Raw genomic sequence first — 22,508 nt, forward strand, 5'->3', positions numbered from 1 at the left:
GCCTTGTTTGTTCTCTGTATTCAAGAGTCTCTTAGAGTTTGCCACTCAGTCATTTATATTCATCTCCTGCTGAGTACCTGTCCAGTCTACATGACAATTAAACACGATCTCTACTCTCTCAGAGAGATGCTTGATGCCCCTCTGCACTCTTCACAAGCTACCTTATCTTCTGCTGAGCCGAGACTATCAGTGTTGCTTCATTAATTTCCATCTTTTCCACCTCAAAATTTTTCTGTATTTTTTGCTACTTTCTCTTCTTTTCCTCCCACCCAAGGACAAGCATTTCTCTTGCTTCCTGAATCGAATCCCTGCTCTTGTTCTCCTAGTCAAATATTGCCCCATCCAGAACCTTCTTTCAACAGCCAGCATCTGTCTTCTTGTTATGCTCAACATCCCTATCTTCAGGGTTTCTTGAAAAGGACCATTTGGTTTTTACTTACCCTTTACAAAATTCCTGCTTATCTACATCTGAATTGATTTTCCTCTTAGAATCCCCTTTTCCTGACTTCTGGTCTTCCTCCAGCTGTTAATGATATCAGCTGTTTCCCACTGAACCATGACCAGCTTCAAAGTCAACTTTAAACTTCTGCTTCCCTAACGCCATCCACTGGCCAGTCTCCAAGTCTCTGAAACATCTCTCATATCTGGCACCTCATTCTTGTTCGCACACTATGATCTTAGTTCACACCCACTGACAGGCTCCGAGTTTAAAGAGAAAGAGAGAGTAGAAGGCACTCGTGGTCTGCTACTTCAGTTTCTCTCATCTCCCCACCACCCAGATATTACACTGCCTCATGTTAATCACTCCCTTATCCACTTACAACCTTGTCAGTACCTTCTTACATATCTTCAGAGGCACCCCATACCTTGTAAATAAAATTCAAATTCTCTTTTCTAGTGTTTAAGGTTCTCTATGGTCCTTCTAGTTTTGTTGCTACTTACTTGTCTTTGGATAGTCTAAACATCACCCAACTCTTCCCCAAAGTCTTCATGCTTTCCTGACTTTGTCTGCAATCGCTCTTGTCCCATACCCACCAAACCATGCTTTAAATCTCAGTGAAATATCACACCTCCAAGAAGACTTCACCAAGAGAAAAATGGAGTTCATCTCTCTTTGGTGAATAAAAAATGTGGGTACTTGAAATAGACCAAGGGATAGGAAGAAAAACTGACCCTTTAAAATATATTTCCTTTAAATTGTAAAAATCAGAACTATTTTTTGGCTTTAGCTCCTTATGCTTTCTTTCCCTATGGGATTATTGAAACCAAATTCCAGCTGTTTTTGGTTTTGCTTTTCTTACTTTTTGGATAACTGGAAGCATCCATGATTGAGAGCCTTATTTTACTACTCCCAGCATTTGCCATCTTCTGCCCTTGCATTGCTCTTGGGACATTCCATTTTGGATAAACTCTTATCCTCAAGAGGTAGGAGTTACTAGTCTCAGATCTTTCCTCAGAGTGACTCTTGGAATTTACTGGGGAAGATCACTGTATGATATGAGCCTTCAGCTAACAGAATGTAAGTGACCAACTGTGAAGAGAACATATGAGTTAAGAGAAAGGAAGCAAGGGCACATGCTTTGGGATTCACACTCAACTTGAAGAGTCTGAAGCAAAAAAGTTAGCTTTTTGCTTATGTACAGGCCTTGTTCTCCTTCAATCTGTAACCCCGTGACGGCTCACTGACCATCTTCAAAAGAAGACTGTGTTGATGGTTCTGAGCCACGGGAATGGATATGCCTACAAAGACACTGGGGAACCAGCCCGTACATGAAGGTTCCTTCTGTCGTGGCTATCACTCTCTAGTTATATAATCTGGGACACTTGGCTGTCATTGCACGTTTGCTTAAGGTGGGCCATGATGTTTCTGAGTTTCTTCCTGTGGGACTGTTTCCCCTTGGCCCCACCCCCACTCCCGTCAGCTTTCAGGACCCTCAGACCTATTGAACAAATACACCTTTGCACGCACACACATACATGTTCACTACAGTCTACCTAAAGTGATTATACTTTCTGGGTGTGTTGTTGACATTAACTTTCATGTCTCAGTAAATAGCTCTTGAAGAAGCCTGACATGGTTCTTCGGCTGGAAATCTGGCTGTCTCTGAGCGATCCTACCAGGAATCTTGACTTCCCGCTGTCTTCATGTGAATCAGTCCATACATGAGGCCCTGCTCAGTGCCTCACACTGTATCCTGCCCAGGGCCCAGACATTGTTTCATGTAATCTCTGTCCGAAAGAAGTTAAAAACCTCATTCAGTAAATAAAACAGGACTGCCAAAAATCTTTGATGGCAAAACCTAGTAAAGACAAAAACATCAGGTTCAGCTCTCCTCGAGAACTGGAGCTAATTATGCAAGCTGGTTTTGCAACTCAGAATCAAGAAGGCATGAAATTGTAATCGCGGAAGGCAAGCTAGCAAAACTTAAAATGCTTACGCCCTTTGACACACAAATGCCTCTTCTAGGAATTTATCAAACGGGTATGTTTAGACTACTGTACAAAAATTACATATAATTTTTGCATCACTATTACTTTGCTAAAAGAAATAAGCCTACCTCCATCAGTTGGGGACTAATTAAAATAAATTAGGGAGCATTCATACAACAGAATACTATGCAGCCATTAGAAAGAATGAAGTAAATTTAAGTAGTTAAATGTGCCCTCACGTAGATGTAAGCTCTTTCTTTATGTGACCTTATTTAATATTTGCGACAACTGCATGAGATAGGTTCTGGTATAATCTCCTTTACAAATGTAAAAACTAAGGCTCAGAGATGTTTAGTGATTTGCCCAAGGTCACACAGCTAGTGAGTGGTGAAGGAGGATTCAGCTGAGCTTGTCGGTCTCCAGAGGCAGTCTTAGCCACACAGACTGACCTAAGAAGTAGAACTGGAGAGCCCAGAAGGACCTCCAGGGGAGGTGGGAAAGGGGATTTTGGTTTTTGCACAGCTTGAAATTTCCTACTAAACACATTGAATAACTTGGTCATTAAAAAGTTAATTTTTCAAAGACATCCTGGCTGGCTTCCCTTCGTTTCTGTTTGCCAGTTACCACACAGGAGAAATGTGAGAACCAGACAACCAAATTAACAGTTTTCATTCCACGTAGCAAAAAATTTTTTTTCTTCTTGTTATTTGTAAGAGCTTAAAAAACACATTTTTGCATTGAATTCCTACACAAGTAACGTTGAATGCCTACCATCTGTACCACTGTTATACATATCTATTTTCAAATTCCAAATGTGTCTATAAGACTGTGTCACCCTCAGAAGAGTCAGAATAGCAGCTGTCTTCAGGCTCTTCAATGTAAAGTCGTCTAGCCTTAATCTGATTCATTTGGGGTCTAAAATCTAATTAACCTCTTGTAATAGTTGGATAAAATTAGGAAGGCCAGCAAAATCCCAGCTTCCCTTGACAAATCAGAAATGCTGAATTCCCCATGCCCTTTCCACTATCTAAATGATACTGCAAATCTAAAGATTTCTGCCAATACAAGTTTTAGCACAGTGTTCAAACTTCCGCTCAGATAACTCTTACAGTGCATGATAATTCCTTGTGTTGTATCTATGCTCCTGAGCAGATAAAGGTCTGTTCAAGAACAGCTGTAAGTGTGCTTCTGCTGATCTTGTGCTTCTGTAGCACCTAGCTTGGTGTTCCAGAATTACTTACCGTATAAGGAATTGTGCGTGTCATGTCAGTTTTGCACCTTTTTACAGTCCTTTTTTATGTATCTCAAGCCAACTCCTACACATCAGATACTTTGCTCTAGGTCACTCTATAATAAATACCCTCCAAGATTAAAAAAAAAAAAAAAAAGAGTCCTTTATTTATTTTTTTAAGGTTTTATTTATTTGAGAGAGAGCGTACAGGGGCAGTGGGGAGCAGAGGGAGAGTGAGAAGCAGGCTCTCCCACTGAGCAGGGAGCCCGATGTGGGACTCTCCATCCCAGGACCCTGAGATCATGACCCAAGCCAAAGAAAGGCAAACGTTTAACCAACTGAGCCACCCAGGAGCCCCCAAAAGAGCACTTTATTAATGCATTTGGACAATAGTGATTGGTACTGAGTTTGCAAGAAAAGCCAGGAAACCTGGTTGAATCGAAACAGTCCTCTTACTCCTGGCTCAGATACACATAGAGTTTTCAAACTTTTTTGCTTCATCATTGTTTATTAATGATCCCTCACAAAAAAAATTCTTCAGAGGAGGGCTTTCTATTGTCCTTCTCTTTGATATTTAGGGATGGATGACTATCCTCAAAGCCTTACAGTGTTTCAGTTGAATTTTTCCCAATGTTAAAAAAAAATCCTTCCTCCTAACTCCTGCATTCCCAATTTATTTGGAAATCATTAGTTTTCTGCCACTAGGAGGTGAATATCTTCCGTAATTTCCATTTTACACATACATAATATTTAATTTATCATTGACAAACACTCCATTGTGCACACAGAGCTTCCTTGGTGTAAGTCACCTGTCTTCTCAGATTTTCTTTCTACAGCAACGCCGTCTCTCTCACAAACATCTTGCCCTTCCTAATCCCCGCTCCGTTCTGTGTCTCAGGCTTTGAAGCACTAACAGGGACCACAGGAACACTGTCAACCCCTGAGGGAGATGAGTAGGGAGGAGGACTAGGGAAATGAGTAGAGAACAGGGCTAGAATCAGCACAGCCTCACGCCTCCCCCTACTCCCCTTTCCTCCCAAGTAGTTGACGTATGAAGACCACCTAAAAACAGACTCAGTGAATTCTGTTTGCTGATGCCGTCCCATTTATTAATTGATTTATCCAGTTACAGTATGAGTTCTGTCTCTGCAGTGCTGCTCCTCTGTATGTTCGTACAAGGTCCTGGACCAAGACAGGGGATAAGCAAGCGAGCTGACCCAAATCCAGTTAAATAGCCAGTCGAACTAAAGAGAACACATAAGATACTGGGGAAAGAAATAGCATATGGTTCCTCCCTCAAGGGAGTACAGTTTAGTAGAGAAGCCCCTTAGCAAATCGTCACATGACAAGTGCTAATTGCTACACGTGTAGACGGGTTGTAATGGGCATCTGCAGGGGGGACATCTGAATTAGAAGGGTGACCAATGGAAGGTGTCCAAAGGAGAGGAGTTTTGGGATTTTTCAACTTAGAACCAGCACTATGTTTTATTACCATTAGTACATGTATAGATGTCCTTCAACCGTGGATAGTTTTATTTTGCATGTGTCAGTATTCTCTGTGAATAAATCCTACTGAAATTTCCTTTCTCAGCACTGTATTTTGAGATTAATCCACATTTCTACATATAGGTCTAGTTCACTTGTTTTAACTGCTACATGGGATTCTGTTGGAAGCACAAGATATGTGTATCCAACTTGGCCAATGAACGTTGGACTTGTCTCTACCCCTTGTAGCTTTGTGATTGTGGCTTTGCTTAAACAGAGATTTTTAATTCTAATTCAGTTAAATGAATCTATGTTTTATGGTTCATGCTTTTTTGTGCTTATTGAAGGCATCTTTTTCAGCTCAAGTTCATGAAGAGAGCCTCCTCTCAGTTTTTCTGAAAATTACAGTTTCTTTTACATATGTCTTCATGCTCCGTCTTCCATATCTGTAAACTTCCGCGACCTGGTCCCCTTGGGCAGCAGTCTAGAAACAGGTCTAGTTCCTGAGTCAGAAGTAGTCTTGGTTTAGTTTCTGGTCAAAGGCAGTGAGTGTCCTCCTCGCTCACAGGTCTCACAGCTTTCTGAACACTGTAGCTCCAGATGGAAGTAAAGCCTTAGCTCCTCGCTCTCGCTGCCCTGAACTGGGGAGCTGCTCCAGGTTCTTCCATGGAGTGCTAGGAGCCTCTGGTCCCCTCTGCCTGGGACTGCTCTCTGCTGGCCCAGCCCGGTCACTTCCAGGGCGCAGCCCCCTGAGGCAACCCCTCCCTCACTTCCTGTGTCTCTCTTGCTTGGATCTATTTATAGAGATATGTGTCTTGCTTTATAGGCTTGCTGTTTCTTTTTGCTTTCTCTTTTTTATATATCCTTTACTATTTCTCTGTGTCTGGAGAAGAAATGGCACATCAAGGCACAAACTTTTTGAGCTGTGACTCCTTAGTTCTCCTTATAACAGATTCGAGGAAAGGGTAGCAGTTCACTACACAGTGAGGGATATTGAAAGGCAGTTGTAGATGATAGGAAGAGTAGGTGGCATGCCCAAGACCAGAATGAGAAGGGTTTTGGAAATGGGGAGCTGGTTGGTATGGCTAGTAACAGAGATGACACGTGGGACCCGAGGACAGGTGTGGCAGATCTGCTAGCCCATCAGTCACCCCTAAAAATCACATAAAACACCTAAAGCACCAAACACTGAAGAAGAGAGAAATAAGAATAAAGAAATTAGTACTACTGTACAGAAAACATTACAGATTTTAAAACCCGCTCCCGTCAGTTCAGTGAAGAACAGAGTGCTGGTGTTGTATGTCTGCTCTAGAAACAAGAAACCTGAAGTTCCGGGAATCTAAGTGATGTGCTAGAGCTGACCCCTCTTCTGCCCTGTCCATTATTCTTTCCAGCAACCACCATTCAGAGCATATGCATATAGCAAAATGCCTGCCAAGCCTGAATGCATCTTAGCCAAAGCAATACAATCAGAGACAGTTTGAGTGGAGATAAATTTCTTTGGCACTCCTCGATTCTACTTTCAGGTTCTTCTCCTATTTGTCTCTCATCTGGACTCAGAGCCTAAATTTATAAATGGTTCGTAATACTTACTTACCGTATGGCACAAAAGACTGATAAGGTTCAATAGTTACTACCCTAAATTTGCATTTTGACTAGAACAAAGGAGGTAACTCCCAATCATACAGGTTCTGAGTACTGAGTACTGAGTACTGGCCCAAGGATCTGCACTTGAGGCCAGACTCCTCACCAGCACTCCCTAAATCACATGACTTAGACATCTTTATGTGTCTACACAAAAGAATCAAACTGCCTTTGCAACAATGAGGTGTGAACTCATTTAACTTGATTACAAGGGTCTCAAACAAGAAGTTAGTATCTCCCTGTTAACAAAATTACTCTTTTATATCTAGTTCCACAGTGACCACTCATTTACTCAACAAATATTCCAATTTAATGGGTTAATGATGACTATTATAAAGTGAAAATATTATTTAAGGATGCAGGCTAGAAAACATCACCTTGATCAAATCATGCTTCTTCCTGAAATTCAATCATGCTACAACTTGCTTACAAAAACAGAATAATGGAGAAGACTAAGATGGACCAGATATTTCAAGTGACCAAGGGTCAACTTGACTTACTTTTGCTGAATTTGTATTTTATTGTTTTTTCTAGTCTAATAACCCAAGCTCTCTTTAAGTAATTCGAGAGTTTAAATAATCTATTTCCCTACACTCTTACTATATCTAAGCCATCCCTAAAAATTACTTTCTGAATTTCTTAAATCCCTGGGCAGGAGGAGGGGGGAAGCTCTTAGAAACCTCATTCAGTAAGATGTTCCATCATTTTCTTTTAAAGATTTTATTTATTTATTTCACTTATTTACGGAAAGAACACAATTGGGGGGGGGGGGCGGAGGAGAGGGAGATAGGGAATTTCAAGCAGGCTCCAATGTGAGTGCAGAGCCTGACACAGGGCTTGCTCTCAGGACCCTGAGATCATGACCTGAGCCAAAATCAAGAGTCCAGTGCTCAACCAACTGAGCCACCCAGGTGCTCCAATGTTCCATCTTCTTATGTCGTAATAGAGCAATTTGAAACCCTCCACTTAAAATATGTCTTCTCTCTAATTTCCAATCTCTGGTGTAGAGAGAAGGGTGGCTTCATTTGAACTCTAAGTCATGATCAATCCTCCAAACTCTTAAAGAATAATAAATACCAGATTTCTCTGTAAGATAAAAAAAGAATCCAGTTCCTTTAAGCAAATTTTTAATCACTGCTCTATTTTTCTTTGATATTAACAATCATTGAACCAAGAACCGAATTGGAGTTTAGCAAAGACGTGCTTGTCAGATAAATCATACTTGTTGCAAGTTTTTTTTAACATCTTAATTTAATTTTATTTTTTTCAGTGTTCCAAGATTCCTTGTTTATGCACCACACCCAGTGCTCCATGCAATACGGGTCCTCCAAATACGCACCACCAGGCTCACCCAACCCCCTTCCCCTCCAAAACTATTAGTTTGTTTCTCAGAGTCCACAGTCTCTCATGGTTCGTCTCCCCCTCCGGTTTCCCCCAACTCACTTCTCCTCTCCATCTCCCAATGTCCTCCAAGTTATTCCTTATGCTCCACAAGTAAGTGAAACCATATGAAAAATGACTCTCTCTGTTTGACTTATTTCACTCAGCACAATCTCCTCCAGTCCCGTCCATGTTGATAAAAAGTTGGGTATTCATCCTTTCAGATGGAGGCACAATATTCCATTATACATATGGACCACATCTTTATCCATTCATCTGTTGAAGGACATCTCAGTTCTTTCCACAGTTTGACAACCGTAACCATTGCTGCTATGAAGATTGGGGTACAGATGGCCCTTCTTTTCACTACATCTGTATCTTTGGGGTAACCACCCACTAGTACAATTGCAAGGTCATGGGGTTTGCTGTAAGTTTTTAGGCGTGTACTGTAGGCTTTGGAAATGCTTCACCTAAATAGCTTTGAGTGGGGAACATACAGTGTGAAAGTGGTGAACTGTGTTCTTTGTTCCCCAGGTTTTCAGGGTGTGGGATGTACAGACTCTTTCACTATTACAAGTGTTCCATGACAGCCACGGGGGACCAGGAGACATGCAGATTTATTCCATGGTGTACGATTCCAATCATGGCATGCTTATTACAGGTGAGTGTGCCCAATTAGCAGCAGGCAAAACTCCCATCTTGACTTCAAGCGTTTTTTTAACTAACACTTGAGCACTAACCAGAAGAAAAATAGAAGCATAAGGGGAATGTGTTAACTGTGATTCATCACAGTAGATATTTCATTCTGTTCTACTCCTTCCTGTCTTTGCATGGCTGGGTAGATAAAATGCACCTGCACTTCCTTGGAAAAACTAGGTCAGCGCTTTAAGTTCTTGAGCCTTGGAAGATGGCCTTGGGCAAAGCAAGAAGTAGGATGTGATGTGTTGCTGCATAAAAGGCAAAGCCAGCTCCGTTTGACTCTCAGGAGCTGGTATATGAGCCGCCTCTGAGGGACTCCACCAGCATCCTTACCCCCTTTCTTCAGCAGGGCAGTTTGGTCCCATGCATTCTGGGGCCAAATGTCTAACCCCATGTCTGGCCCCAGGCATTCTGGGGCCAAATGTCTAACTTCTCAGACAGTTAGAAGGTGCTGATGTCCCCACCTGCCTTTGCATCTAGACCATAAAATGGAGAGAAAATAGAGTCCCCAATGACAGTTCCACAGCATGATGCCAACAGATTGGTTGCCTCCTTTATTTGTTGCCTCTTAAAAACACACTTCCTAAAGACACAAAACGTTGTTAGGCATTTACATTAAACGCGGCTCCCATGCATGCCTTCAGGCCTTAAAAGAAAAATGAATGCTATTACCAATACTTCCTCCTTCTGGAACACCAGCCCAGAATGCATTTCCTAAGCACTTTCCCACTGACCACCTGTTCTGAGTTCCTGTGGGATTAATTAAGGCAGGGAGACTCGCAGGAGACATGCTTTTGAAATGGTTGGTGCTATCTCTGCTAGTGGAGAATATAATTATTTTTAACTCTGGGTTTGTTTGGGTTTTTTTCTGGATTAGGAGTGAATGAGCACTTCATGCTTGATAGATAATTTTACATCTTGTAAAACAGAACTTAATTCTAGGTGTAAGCACTCCTCTTCTGTATTAGCTCTTCTAAAAAAAAAAAAAAAAACATGCTAATAACTGCAAGCAGATTTTCTCCTAGTATCCTTACTTGCATGTTTAATTAGTGGGCTCAGCATTCCCAACCCATTTATCACCAGAATAACTAAGGACTCAAGTATCAATTTTGCTACTACTTTGCTTATAAAAACATACAGCTCTGTGTGTCACTTACATTGACTGCTGCCATCAACTTGACATCAGAATTACATGAAGCTTATCTCCCAGACTTTACTTCATGCTTTGATTCCAGAGAAGCCACCATCGTAATCTAAACCCTGATGACAGCAGCATCACATTCTGGAAATGCTTTGTAGAATATACTGTTGTTATTGTCACTGTCATTTGTATTATTCCTCTGTTACAACAATGCCCTTTTGGAAAGTTCTTTGACAAAGTGCTTTCATGTGCTTTGTTTCATTTGACCTGCATAACCCCCCACAGGAGGTAGGAATGATTACTTATCCTAGTTTATAACTGACACTGAATATTGAGCAGTTCAGCTGACCAGTAGAAAACCACCAGGACTGATGCACCTGGGTGGCTCAGTCAGTTAAGCATCCACCTCCTGACGTCGTCTCAAGACATGATCTTGGGTTGGTGAGGTCAAGCCCCAGGTCGAGTTCCATGCTCAGTGCAGACTCTACTTGAGATATTCTCTCTCTCTACCACTCCCTCTCCCCCAACCCCCACCCCCACCACATGCTCGATCTCCTTCTAATAAGTAAAACAACAACAAAAACCCACCAGGTTAAAAAGTAGAGCTGGAATTCAATCCCAAAGCATGTGGCTTCTGAATCCACATTCTTTCTTTGTAACTGCATTGTTTCCACAGCAGTGCTGAAAACACAGAGGATTACCACTAGTTCATAAGCAGATCGAGTTTATGGTGTGGGTTCTGAATAAAGCTAGTCACAGTATAATAGTTAAAAGCTCTACCAGGAAGCTCCGAGTGTTGGTTATTGGCTTCCATATTCCTCCGTATTTCCATTAGAATATTTGAACTGAGAAATATTACCAAAAAAACTTTTTAAGTCCTTCTCTACACACGAACAGATTTTAATCTTAAAGTTTAAGCAGCTTTAGGAAAGGGCTTCGTTAACTCCTGGGGCGCCTTTTCCTGCAGGTAAAATTGGAAAATGGTGAGAAACCCAATACAAAGTGACCTTTGATAATTTAATCTCCATGACAATAAAACAGAGAAGTTTCATTTTGTCTGATCTTTAAAATGCTTTGGGATTCTTACTTACATTTTGAGACATTACACCAACACAGAATACATAGTTGGTTTTGAGAGTTAAATCACATTTGCCATTTGTTTTTGTGGGGTTTTTTTAAAGATTTTATTTATTTATTTGACAGACAGAGATCACAAGTAAGCAGAGAAGCAGGCAGAGAGAGAGGAGGAAGCAGGCTCCCCGCCGAGCAGAGAGCCCCATGAGGGGCTTGGTCCCAGGACCCTGAGATCATGACCTGAGCTGAAGGCAGAGGCTTTAACCCACTGAGCCACCCAGGCGCCCCCACACATTTGCCATTTTTAGTGTCCCTGTAAAACCAAACCAGCACCCTTAGGAAAATGCAAATGAGATATATCTGCTTTCCACCTACTTCCCCACGTTGATTTGGAAATTGGTCTTATTTAATATTGATGTTGCAAGCACTGGCCTGTAACCATTCTAATTCATTACATTTAATAAGACTGTGTTTACAGAGTGCTTTATCAGTTGTTGGTCGGGAAAGGCTAACAATAAATTCCAATCACTAGAGGGAAGCTTACCTTCAGCAAAAAGCTGACCATCACCGTGATTACTGGACACCAGATGGAGAAGCATGCGACAGGCACTCTTGAGAAGGAAAAATATAGACTAAAAAAAAAAAAAAGAAAGAAAAATAGGGATCACTGAGAAGAGGAGGTTGATAAATCCCATGGCCTGCACTTGAAAATTATTGATGGCCTCAACAAATGCTTTTTTCTTGCTGAATAACATCTGCTTTTCTTGTCAAAAAATGTTTTAGAGAAAATAAGTGTATCTTCACCTCATTAGATATCCTAGGAATCGATGTTACTTACCTCGCCGATGGGTTGTTTCCAAACACAACTGTTTGGGTAAAATCCTTTGTGCTTCAAAACTTCTAACGTTGGGTGTTTGTGACAATCTTCTTTCTGTTCCAGGATCTAGTGTTATGGACATGTACCCTCTGACCAGGATGGTCCAAGATACAAAACAGATTCCTCACACTCATGAACGAGAAATCAATGTCATGCTTTACAACAGATATTTTCACCAAGTACTTACTGTCTGTTCTGAATCCATCATCAAGGTGAGTGTATATTGGCTCTTCAGAAAGAAAAAGGCAAAGCAGAATGTTCTCTTTTGACAGGGAAGGCTTTGTGTGATTAAGTAAATGTAGTGGCCTGTGTGATGAGATCGACAGTATAGCTATTTTTAAACACTCACGAACACATGAAAAACAAGTATTTTCAGCCAGCTCAGACTGCTTGCTATTAAGCTGCAGCCTCAATGAAATAAATAAAGCCAGTTTTTTACTATAGGAATTTACTATAGGAATAAAATTCTTATTCCTATAGGAATAGGAATTTTAAAGGAAATATACCAAGGAAGGAGTACTAGGATGGATGGATGGACGGACAGGTGGATGGTGGATGGTGGATGGATAGATTAGATCGATAGATATGGGTAGATTAGATAGATTGATAGGTTTTTAAATCTGAGTTATGAGCAGAAGATAGGGTAAGAAGGAAGGGAGAGAAATTTATAATGTTTACTATAACCCCTATAGGTGCAGGATATGTGCCAAGTGCCTTCAATCCATGATCTTATTTAATCTTCATACTGGTTCCATGTGGACAGATAAAGCGTTTCATTTAAAGATAAGGAAACAGGGGCTCATGGAGATCAAGCAACTCGCCCCAGATTGCGTAACTAGTAAGCATCATAGCTGGGGTGTGTACCCAGGTTGGCCTGATGTAGCTCCCTTTGTCTGTTCCTGTGCATTCCTCCGCCTGACACTACCGTGCTCCCCAGAGGCCCGGGTACGCAACCATCCTAAGTGCATCAGTAATTACGACCACTGAAGCCATCTAGCAGTGATGACCGGCAGTGTTTGCTTCAAAGGAAACATGCATGCTCTCTGAAAGGAAACATCTGGAGCAGTAGAGAGCGTCCTCTGGAGGCGCTTTAAGGCCCCTCTCAATCCTGGACCCTCTGTACTCATCTGCTGGAGATTTTCTCAGGCCCAAATCTGGGAGTTCAGTTAACAGTCACCTAGTTCTGATAAACCTACAGAATAAAACCTACTCCGTTTTCATGAAATACTGACCTCTAGCAGGGACATGGTTTCCCTGTAAGGGAAAAGCGGGAAACTCACATCTGGGTGAGTTTTCGTACCTGATTGCTTGCTTGAAGAGAGATCATACTTCAGCCCAGAACATAGGTGACCTCTGAGACCCATTCATGCAGTGTCATTCATTTCTCTTCTCCTTTAAAGACCTTGTCTGCACTGGGGGCACTCAGAGGTTGAGAACGTGGGCTTTTGAGTCAGACTGGCCTCAATCAGGTCAGTCAAGAGCCCTTGGTTGGCCTCCAGATGACTCCATAAGTTCCCTCCGGTCTTGCTCTCCCTCCCTGATTCCAGCTGCGATGGCTGTCTTTCAGCTCCCTGGAGGGGCAACGTGCCTTCTCATCTCTGGCCTTTTGCTTCTGCTGCCTCGGCCCCACAGACCCAGAGGGTGACCGTCTGTCCTGCCAGTGCAGTTTCATTACTCACCGACAGTCTGCTTTACATGTGAGCACAGCAGATCCACGAAGAAGGAGAGATTTAGACCGAAAGGCCAAAGGTCTAGAGCCTCGACTGTGTTTCCAAAGAGAGAGAATGATGTATCTTGACATGTTTCTGGATTTTCTGATTATACCCAGCCTGATTACACAGACAGCCTTCTCTGAAGTCTCTCTCTCTCTCCCTCCCCACCTCCCTCCAAGAGGGAGGCCCATGCCCCTCATCAGATTATTTCTGTCCAGGGACTCCTGGCTAATTCAAATGAGTGTCAACAGGGAATAAATCCAGTTTTGTTTGTTGTTTGTTTGTTTGTTGTCCGCGTACTTGTTATGGTCACATTGCTATCTGGCGGCTAATCTTGTTTCATGCTCACAGCAGCAAAATTGGCGACTTCTTCCCCAGCCAAGGCTGCTGGAATAGTCAGTCTGTCTCCACCGCCTAGGTATGCAGCAGACACACTCGAGCATCCCAGGAATGATTCGACAGCACTGCATCTGTTAGAACTTTCTTCGGTCAAACCAACACTCAGGCCAGAATGTTGGAAAAGACTTTAGAAGAGCACAGCACTGATCTGGAGGCTGTGGTGAATACTACAAAATTTTGTAAGAGCCGAAGGGTATCTGGATGACTTGATTTTTTGTTGCTGTTCTTTCCTACAGGTTTGGGAACTCGAGACTGGCCTCCAAATATACCAGATTTTAGACCCTCATGGCTTCAGTGTTGAACTGACTTCGGCAGCTCTTGATGAGACTGGATTTCTTTTTGCCACAGGGGCATACAACGGTCAGATCCCTAACCCAAATAGGGCCTCCCTGCTTTAGTACCCGAGAGTTTGTGCTCAGAGCTCATCTGCTGCGTGGGTTGGAGACAGAGAGAACACGAAGCAGGCTGACATATGTCAGCATGCCAGAGAGATGGCTCTGCCTGGCTGAACAGCAGCAGACTCTGCTGTAATGGCCATCAAGGCTCAGCTGTCCATGCCTCATGTCGCATTTATATTATGGCTTTAACGTTCGCGGAAGTCTTTCACGCATATCTCATTCCATCCTTGGCAGGAATTGTGTTGCACGGATGCCTTTTGTCCTTTTAGTTTTGGGGACCATCAGCTAAAGGATGGATGTTTACATTTAGTAGATTGGGGGACCAGACAAAAATCCAACCAGCTTTGTTGTACAACACCCAGATTTCTACACGGGACTTAGGAGTCTCAGCTCCTTGGGGGCATGTCAGGCTCGGCAGTGTTGGTGTTACGTCACTTGCTGCTTCTCAAGCTATGGAGAACTGCATAGAACTTTCTAGAACTAAGCACTCCAGCCTGCCTTCCTTTTCACCTTACCTTGCTCTGACCTCCCACAAAAGAACTACTTTACCTAGACGATATGACCCACTTGTGTGCACTACTCATAGTTTATTTATTCTAGAGATGTATTTGCTAAGAAACTCTTGCTTGGAAGCCAGTGGGTGGGAGGAGTGAACATCCTGATGTGAAATTCTGATTTTTCCAAGTGTGACAGATAACAGTACACACGGAATGAAATCACGGATGCTAAGTTGATGAGGTGTGAGTAAACGCAACTGTTGTGCGTGTGGGACAGTTCTCCAGAAGGCAGTCTTAACTGCTCTCTGAGCATGCTCTCCATACATATGAAAATCAGTTATAATAGAAAGTCTGAGCAAAGCACACAACTGTTATCAGGAATAAGCCTTAAATTCATCCAGATAACTAAGATAGTACTTTTTGCAGGCAAGAAAGTCCTAGTTCATTGTTGGTGGTAGGGTCTAGAATCTCTTCAAACATGCCCAGTTTGTTCTCCTCAGAGGTCATTGACAAAGATGCTGTGACATCCTAGAGCAGCCTGGAAAGCAGGATTCTCTGGCTCTCAGAGCAGCTCTGCTCACAAGCTGGCAGCGCCCTTCATTCCTCTCCACCTTCCACCCTCTACCTAAGCTAAGCAATACTTCTTCCTGCCCTCTGCCCCATTAAATTTGACTGTCAAAGTCCTGAGGCAGCGAGAAATGCATGCTGTGACCCTGTGGTCCACATATCTGGGACTAAATGAGCGCATTCCTTCTTTCCATTGTTTGTAGGACTACATTCCTCCAGACCATAAAGTCATTGAGGGTAGGAAGCACCCCTGCTCACTCGGCATTTGTAGCTCCTCATGGAGTGCTGAGGATAGAGGGAGAATTTAGTCAGTGTTTAATGATGTCAGGAACAAGCAAATGGTAGGAGTTGTGAGTGTTGCTGATAGAGAGAACCTGGCAGAAGGAAATAAAAACAACATAGTGAGAACATTGTGGGTGTCCAGCAGGAGTAGAGCTGAGGATAAGGCATGGGGGTGGGGGTTGGGATTAAGGTCAAGCAAAGGGAAGAAAGTCCTGTAAGGAGCAGTCCCCTAGATTCTAAACCTGAGGTGACCCTTGGAAAAGCCCATGTGAAGAGACTTCCTACACGGTCTAGAAATAGCCATTCAATAGCCACGCCATTTATCACGCCCTCTGGCCTCTTCATCGAGCTCCCCGAAATCGAATGACCCAAGTTAAGTGCCAAGAAAGTAGGATTTCACATGTAAGAAGAAACTCAACACCCGTGTTGCATTTTCTTCCCATGCAACCGATAAAACAACTCAAAGCTTAAGCAATTCCTACCTGCTAGAATTTCTCTTAAAAGTTTTATCACCCAATAAGAACAACAGTCATCGAACACGTCAGCGCCTTAGTGACAATCACACTGGATGGCGCTTTCACTAGGAATGACAATTACGGTTTGATGTTAGACAAATGGAAAGATAGTGGGGAGTGTTCAGCAAACTGGAACGTTTGGGAGACTAAGGACAGAAAAGATGCACTTCAGCCAGAGAGCGCAGGAGAGTCTGAGTGTGTCGAGAAAACCGTCACAAATTTCAAGACTGCTGTCCTGCTCATTTTTTATCAGCCTGTGACAAAAGAAAGCATACCCAAATGTATTTTGTGCCCAGCAATGTGGAGGCTCACCGGTCACCCTGAGTAGGAAATAAATATACGATAAATTGTTGGCAGAACTCTTTCAATTAGATCGATTTTGTCTGAAATAAAAAAGCAAGCTCTCTATACGTTCTTTGTATCTACATAGTCTTTTTCCCGTGTGCTCAGGAACGATTAAAATCTGGGACTTCGGCAGCGGGCAGGAGATGAAAGTGTTGCCAGAGGGGAAGGACTGGAAGGAAGAAGAACACTGGCTACGGCACCTGGTTTTCCTGAAGGCCCAGGAGAAACACCAGTACTTGATCCTCACCTTGGAGCGCAATGGGAAGATCAAAATGGTCCAGGTGAGCAGTGCCAGACTTGTGTGTGCACTCGACGCGCTCTTCCTGTGGAAATCAGTGGCGTTCTGGGAGGAGTCCCATCTCCCTCTTCTGCCGGTCACTGAGAAGAGCGGCTCTCCACCAGTCTTTCTAGGAGGCTCTTAGTGAAGAGCATCCTTGCTCAGGTCCAAGCCAAGAGCAAAAAAGGACTAGCAGCTCAGGGGCAGCATCTCAGCTGCCCAGCGTTTGCTGAAGCCTCGGAACCTCTGCAGCAGGTATCAGAAAGGTGAAACTTACCCACAGCTTTTGCCCCTGACATTGCCTCTAACCTCATCTAGCGAGAATTCACCTGCCGGTGAATTCACCTGCAGGCTCCGTGCAGGGGGAGCAGGGATTTCTCTCTGTCCTTAGAACCCATCATGCATTCAGGGACGCTCAAGTCAATTTTTCAGTTTGTCACCAAAATTGCTTTGTTTACTTTAAGGTTAATGATGCAATCTGCTCAGGGCCATTTCGGGAGGATTGAGGTAGGCTAATTTATTTTTCTCTGTGAGTCTGTTACCACTGGAGAATGCTAATGCCTACTTCATATTTAAGATGAAGGCTGGATCATTTATCCTGGCTACCGAGTGGATCTCTCTGCCTGAAGCTCAAGGACTCATTGACTTTATTATTCTCCTTCTGAAAGCTGAGAACAGAAAAAAAGAAAATCTTAAATTAGGTTAGCAATCATGAAATTTCAGCATTGATTAAGGTGACTGATGGTGCTACTGCTGGAAAAAAGGAGTGAAAAACATCCCTGAATCAATATACTCTTCCCGTGTTGTCAGAGCCATCCAACAGCACCAGAGAAAGGAATTTCTCAGTAAAAAAAAAAATTTCTCTATAACACAACAATGGATTGACTTCCCTTCTTCAAGGGAGTGCAGCTGACCATCAGTATGCTTTTCCTAAGAGACCATGTCTATTACAAACACTCCCTTTTTTAAAGACTGCAAAAAACAGCCTGGTGCTGTTCCCACATCAGAATTGCTTTTGGTTTTACTGCAGCATTTGTCACATTGATTATTCTGCTTCTCCATGTCTCCAAAATCCATAGACAGAGCTTGATGAAGATAGAAAATCTCTCTTATTTGTACTTATATTCTTGCTCTGCCTGGGTAGGCAGAGATTGAGGATTGAGAAAATGAAGCAATACTGGAAACCTTTTATAAAATATACAATAGTAAATGCTTGGGAAGGGTTTTTGTTGTTTTCTTTTTTAAGATTTTATTTATTTATTTGAGAGCAAGCAAGCGGGTGAGAGAGCACAGAGAGGGAGGGAGAAGCAGGTCCCCGCGGAGCAGGGAGCCCGATGCGGGGCTCAATCCCAGGACTCCAAGATCATGACCTGAGCCAAAGGCAGACGCTTAACCCACTGAGTCACCCAGGCACCCCAGTGTTTGGAAAGTTTTAGGGAATTTTTATTAATGGTAGAGAAAAGAGCTTTACAATAAGCATAATGCTGAATGCACACTTACTTATCATTTATGGTTAATGTCTTATTATTATTATTTATTGTTATTATTTGCCTATTAAAAATAAGATATGGTTTGGGGCTCAGTGAGTTAAGCCTCTGCCTTTGGCTCAGGTCATGATCTCAGGGTCCTGGGACTGAGCCCCACATCGGGCTCTCTGCTCAACGGGGAACCTGCTTCCCCCTCTCTGCCTGCCTCTCTGCCTACTTGTGATCTCTCTCTCTCTCTCTCTCTCTCTCTGTCAAATAAATAAATAAATAATCCTAATAAGAAAATAAGATATGGTTTGATTCACATATTTACCTTCTTGAATACTGTTGACCCTTGCACAACATGGGTTTGAACAGTGTGGGTCTACTTATATACAGATTTTTTACAGTACTATAAATGTACTTTTTCTTCCTTATGATTTTCCTAATATTTTCTTTTCTCTAGTCTGCTTTGTTGTAAGAATACAGCTTATAATACATACAACATACAAAATATGTGTCAGTCATGTGTTGATGGAGTCGGTAAGGCTTCCAGTCAACAGTTGGCTATTAATTGTTACGTTTTGCTAGAGTCAAAAGTTGTATGTGGATTTTCAGTTGAGTGAGGCTTATCACTCCTAACATGTTGTTCAGTGAATGTATTTTCATTCACTCATTTTTTTTCCCAATGAGCATCTAGTAAGTGTGTCTCATGGGCCAGAAAGGTATCTTCCCTTTCATCATGGAACTTATAATTTAATATGAAGGATTGATATTCATCTACCCATAACAAGTGTTACAAATACTTACACAAGTGCCACATGAATTTACTGTGCTGGGCGTGGCCCAGCCAAAACAGGAGTCAGGGAGGATTTCTTTGTCCACTGATTTTCAGTGAAATTCAACACTTCAAGAAACACTTTGTGTGCCCCACATTGCTAGAAGTTCTTCCAAATCCCAAGATTCGATGGAAAATAAGGTATTTAGGAACTAGATTATTCAGACCCACCCTCCACTGGAAAGGATGAAAAGTTCTGAGTAAAATATTCGCTGAATCTCTTAATGAGCACTAAAGAGTTGACAAGATTGGTGACTAAAGATCAGACCAAAAATTTAGTATAAGTGGAGAATGAGAGGTAAGTGAGGAACTAAAACACCACAGCTGTTTTTGTCCCAAAGGCATTTTCCAAAGCTAGAGAGGATTCAGTTTTGGAGACTCCTTCTTGATTAGGAAAGATAAGAAGTCCAGGCCTAGGGCCTGCCTAAAGCAAAGAATTTAATACCACACCCATAATATGCTGGGATCCAAAAGTTATACTTTCAGCATAAAAGTAAACCAGAAAGAAAGGAACCAGCTTCCAAAGGGCAAGGCAGGAAAATCTGCCCTTACACAGGGCCAAGCAGGAAAGAAGGGAGAAGAGTAGGAAAACAAAGCAAGATGAGACAAAGCCCTGTTCCTCAGAACTATGGCCACAAGTAGGAACTCATATACATTTGTAGGCTAGATTGGCCATGCTTAGGAGGTCAAAGAAATCTCAGCTATGAACTTGATTTAAGGTGGTCTAAAACTGATAGTTTTGGCAGGCACCTGGGAGAAACAAATACAAATCCATCCCGAAGAAAGGCACATTCCCTAAAACCAGAGTCAGGATAATTAAGTGCACAAGAAAACTAGACAAGAAGGTTTGGGCACAGAGATAAGTAAGTAGAACAACAGAACAAAAACAGGTCCATATACAACAGAAGTGGCATAGCAGATTTGTGTGGCAAGAATATATTTTTCAATAAAAGGTTTTAGAGCAACTGGACATCCATATGGAAAAAAATGTAATTTTTTAATTCCTGTCTAAGACTATTCCTTGTAGATTAATGACTTCAAAATATTAATGGGAAGACAAAACAATACAAGGTTTAGCAGTCACTATAGGACATTGTCTTTATGAATTTAGGAAACTTACCTAAGTCTTATCTTAGGTAAGACTCAAAAACCACTAATTATTTAAAAAATGGACATATTTGGTTACATGAAACTAATAAATTTTCTTCATCAAAAGTCATCAGAATTAAAGTTACAAGACAAGAGTAGAGTTAAAGAAGAGATTTGCAACACATAATAACCAATTGGATTAGTATCCTGAGTTCTTAGATAATAAATAAGGGAATTAGTTCAATAGAAAATGAAAAAAGATAAGTGCTTCATAAAACAGCAAACCCAAATATTCAATAAATATATGCAAAGATGCTAAACTTCGTTAGTAATCAGAGAAATTCAAATTGGAATTACAGTAGATACACCACTAACAGTGTTGCCGGTGAGCGTCCAATGCGGATCTGATTATTTTTCCTCTACAGCTTATTCCCTTTCTCTGCAAACTTCGATGTTATCTTTGTCTCAGAAGCTTAAAGACTCTGCCGGTATGCATATGTTTTCTCATCAGTTCCACAGGAGACTTTTTAATCTACAGTCTTGGACATTTCTTACAGCTTAGGAACTGTTTTTGTACTATTATTTTTATTATTATATAATATATATATTATTTTTATATTATTTTTTGGTACTATAGTCTGTATTATTTAAGTATCTTTTCCACATCTGTGTCTTTTTCTAATTCAGGAACCCATACTATTTGGATTTTGGGTCTTCTGACTTTATCCTCTCAATTTCTTGTATTTTTCTTTATGTTTTTCTTTTTAGTCATGTTGTTTTGAAATATTTTTCTCTATCTCTAAGCTATTTGTTCCAGTCTCGAAGAGAAATTAATTCTCCTTCACTTCACCCACCAAATTCAGATGTTTGAAGGCCCCATTCTGTTGTTTTGTTTCAGTTTTGAACTTCCTTAAGGACTCTTCAGTTTTGCTCGAGTTAACATACCACCAACTGTCCAAGTCAGGGACCTGTTCTGCATATTTTGTCTGTAGTTCTTCTCTCCGGATACTAGCCCCTCCTAGTTACGTTTCTTTTTCTGCTCAGTAGGATCTGGCTGCTAGAAAAACACAGGAGTGGTAATTCTGAGAGGGTGAGGTATGCAGCCATGCTGTTCCTGAAGGGGGGTTTAAAGATTTTATTTATTTATTTATTTATTTATTTATTTATGTATTTATTTATTTGACAGAGATTGAGAGAGAGATATCACAAGTAGGCAGAGAGGCAGGCGGGGGTTGGGGGGAAGCAGCTCCATGCTGACCAGAGAGCCTGATGCAGGAATCGATCCCAGGATCCTGGGATCACGACCTGAGCCAAAGGCAGAGGCTTAACCCACTGAGCAACCCAGGTGCCCCAGTGAGGGGTGGTTTAGTTTAGAGACCACACAGCACCCCTGGTGGAGACCATAGCCAGAAGCCTTCCTGCTTCCCATTGTCTCTCCCAATTTCAGAAGTACAGAAGGCTCAGTCCAACTGTTCAGCTATTCCTCAACTCTTTGGTGGCAAGGAACACTAGGTATATGTCATACTTCCCATTGTCCCCTGGACCCCCTTTCTTCCTGGGATTTAGGTTTGTTTCCGGAGTAATCACCATGTTTAGAGCTTACCCTTGAACTCTCTCCCACCCTGGTTCCCAGGCTTTTGTTCAGCCCAGAGGGTAACAATACCATAATAACTTTCTTTCCCCCAACTCCAACCCTCATTCTCTGCTTGCCTCCAGAAGCTGCTCCCAGAGTCAGAGCTGGGAGTGGAGTGCAGGCAAGATAAACCCAACCTCCATCTTCCCAGACTCTCTGCTGCATCGAACAAACAAATAAGCAAGAACTGCTTCAGTAGTCGTATTCTGTTACTCAGGAAACTGCTAAATCATGATGAGTAAGGGGAAGCCCCCATACAATTTATGTATTTCTTCTTAGTGTCTTCAGACCAGTCCTTAATGGCTTGAGCTATAATGTCTCTCTTGTACTTACATACTTGGTTTTATTTTCCCAAGTCTTGGAAAGATGCTTGTGTCACTGCCTGGTCCTGTCACAAACGTCATTGTATGAACTTCTTCAGGCCTGACCTTCTGGCCACATCATGGGAAGGCAGATTATCAACTGCCTGGCCTGTCAGTGCAACGTCCTGACCAAAGAGAAGGACAATAATCATCTCACAATCTCAGTT

General features: G+C 42.1%; 1 protein-coding gene across 1 annotated transcript in view; it reads left to right on the forward strand.

Moving 5' to 3' along the window:
• WDR64 (WD repeat domain 64) overlaps positions 1-22,508 on the forward strand; it is a 138,888-nt gene that overhangs the window by 73,214 nt on the left and 43,166 nt on the right. The window contains exons 11-14 of the mRNA XM_059413995.1: positions 8,705-8,831; positions 12,025-12,173; positions 14,309-14,432; positions 16,782-16,957. Coding sequence (XP_059269978.1) covers positions 8,705-8,831; positions 12,025-12,173; positions 14,309-14,432; positions 16,782-16,957 — 576 coding nt within the window. The remainder of the gene's footprint in view (positions 1-8,704; positions 8,832-12,024; positions 12,174-14,308; positions 14,433-16,781; positions 16,958-22,508) is intronic.

The sequence above is a fragment of the Mustela nigripes genome, chromosome 10 (genome assembly GCF_022355385.1).
Source record: "Mustela nigripes isolate SB6536 chromosome 10, MUSNIG.SB6536, whole genome shotgun sequence".
Taxonomy (NCBI): Eukaryota; Metazoa; Chordata; class Mammalia; order Carnivora; family Mustelidae; genus Mustela; species Mustela nigripes.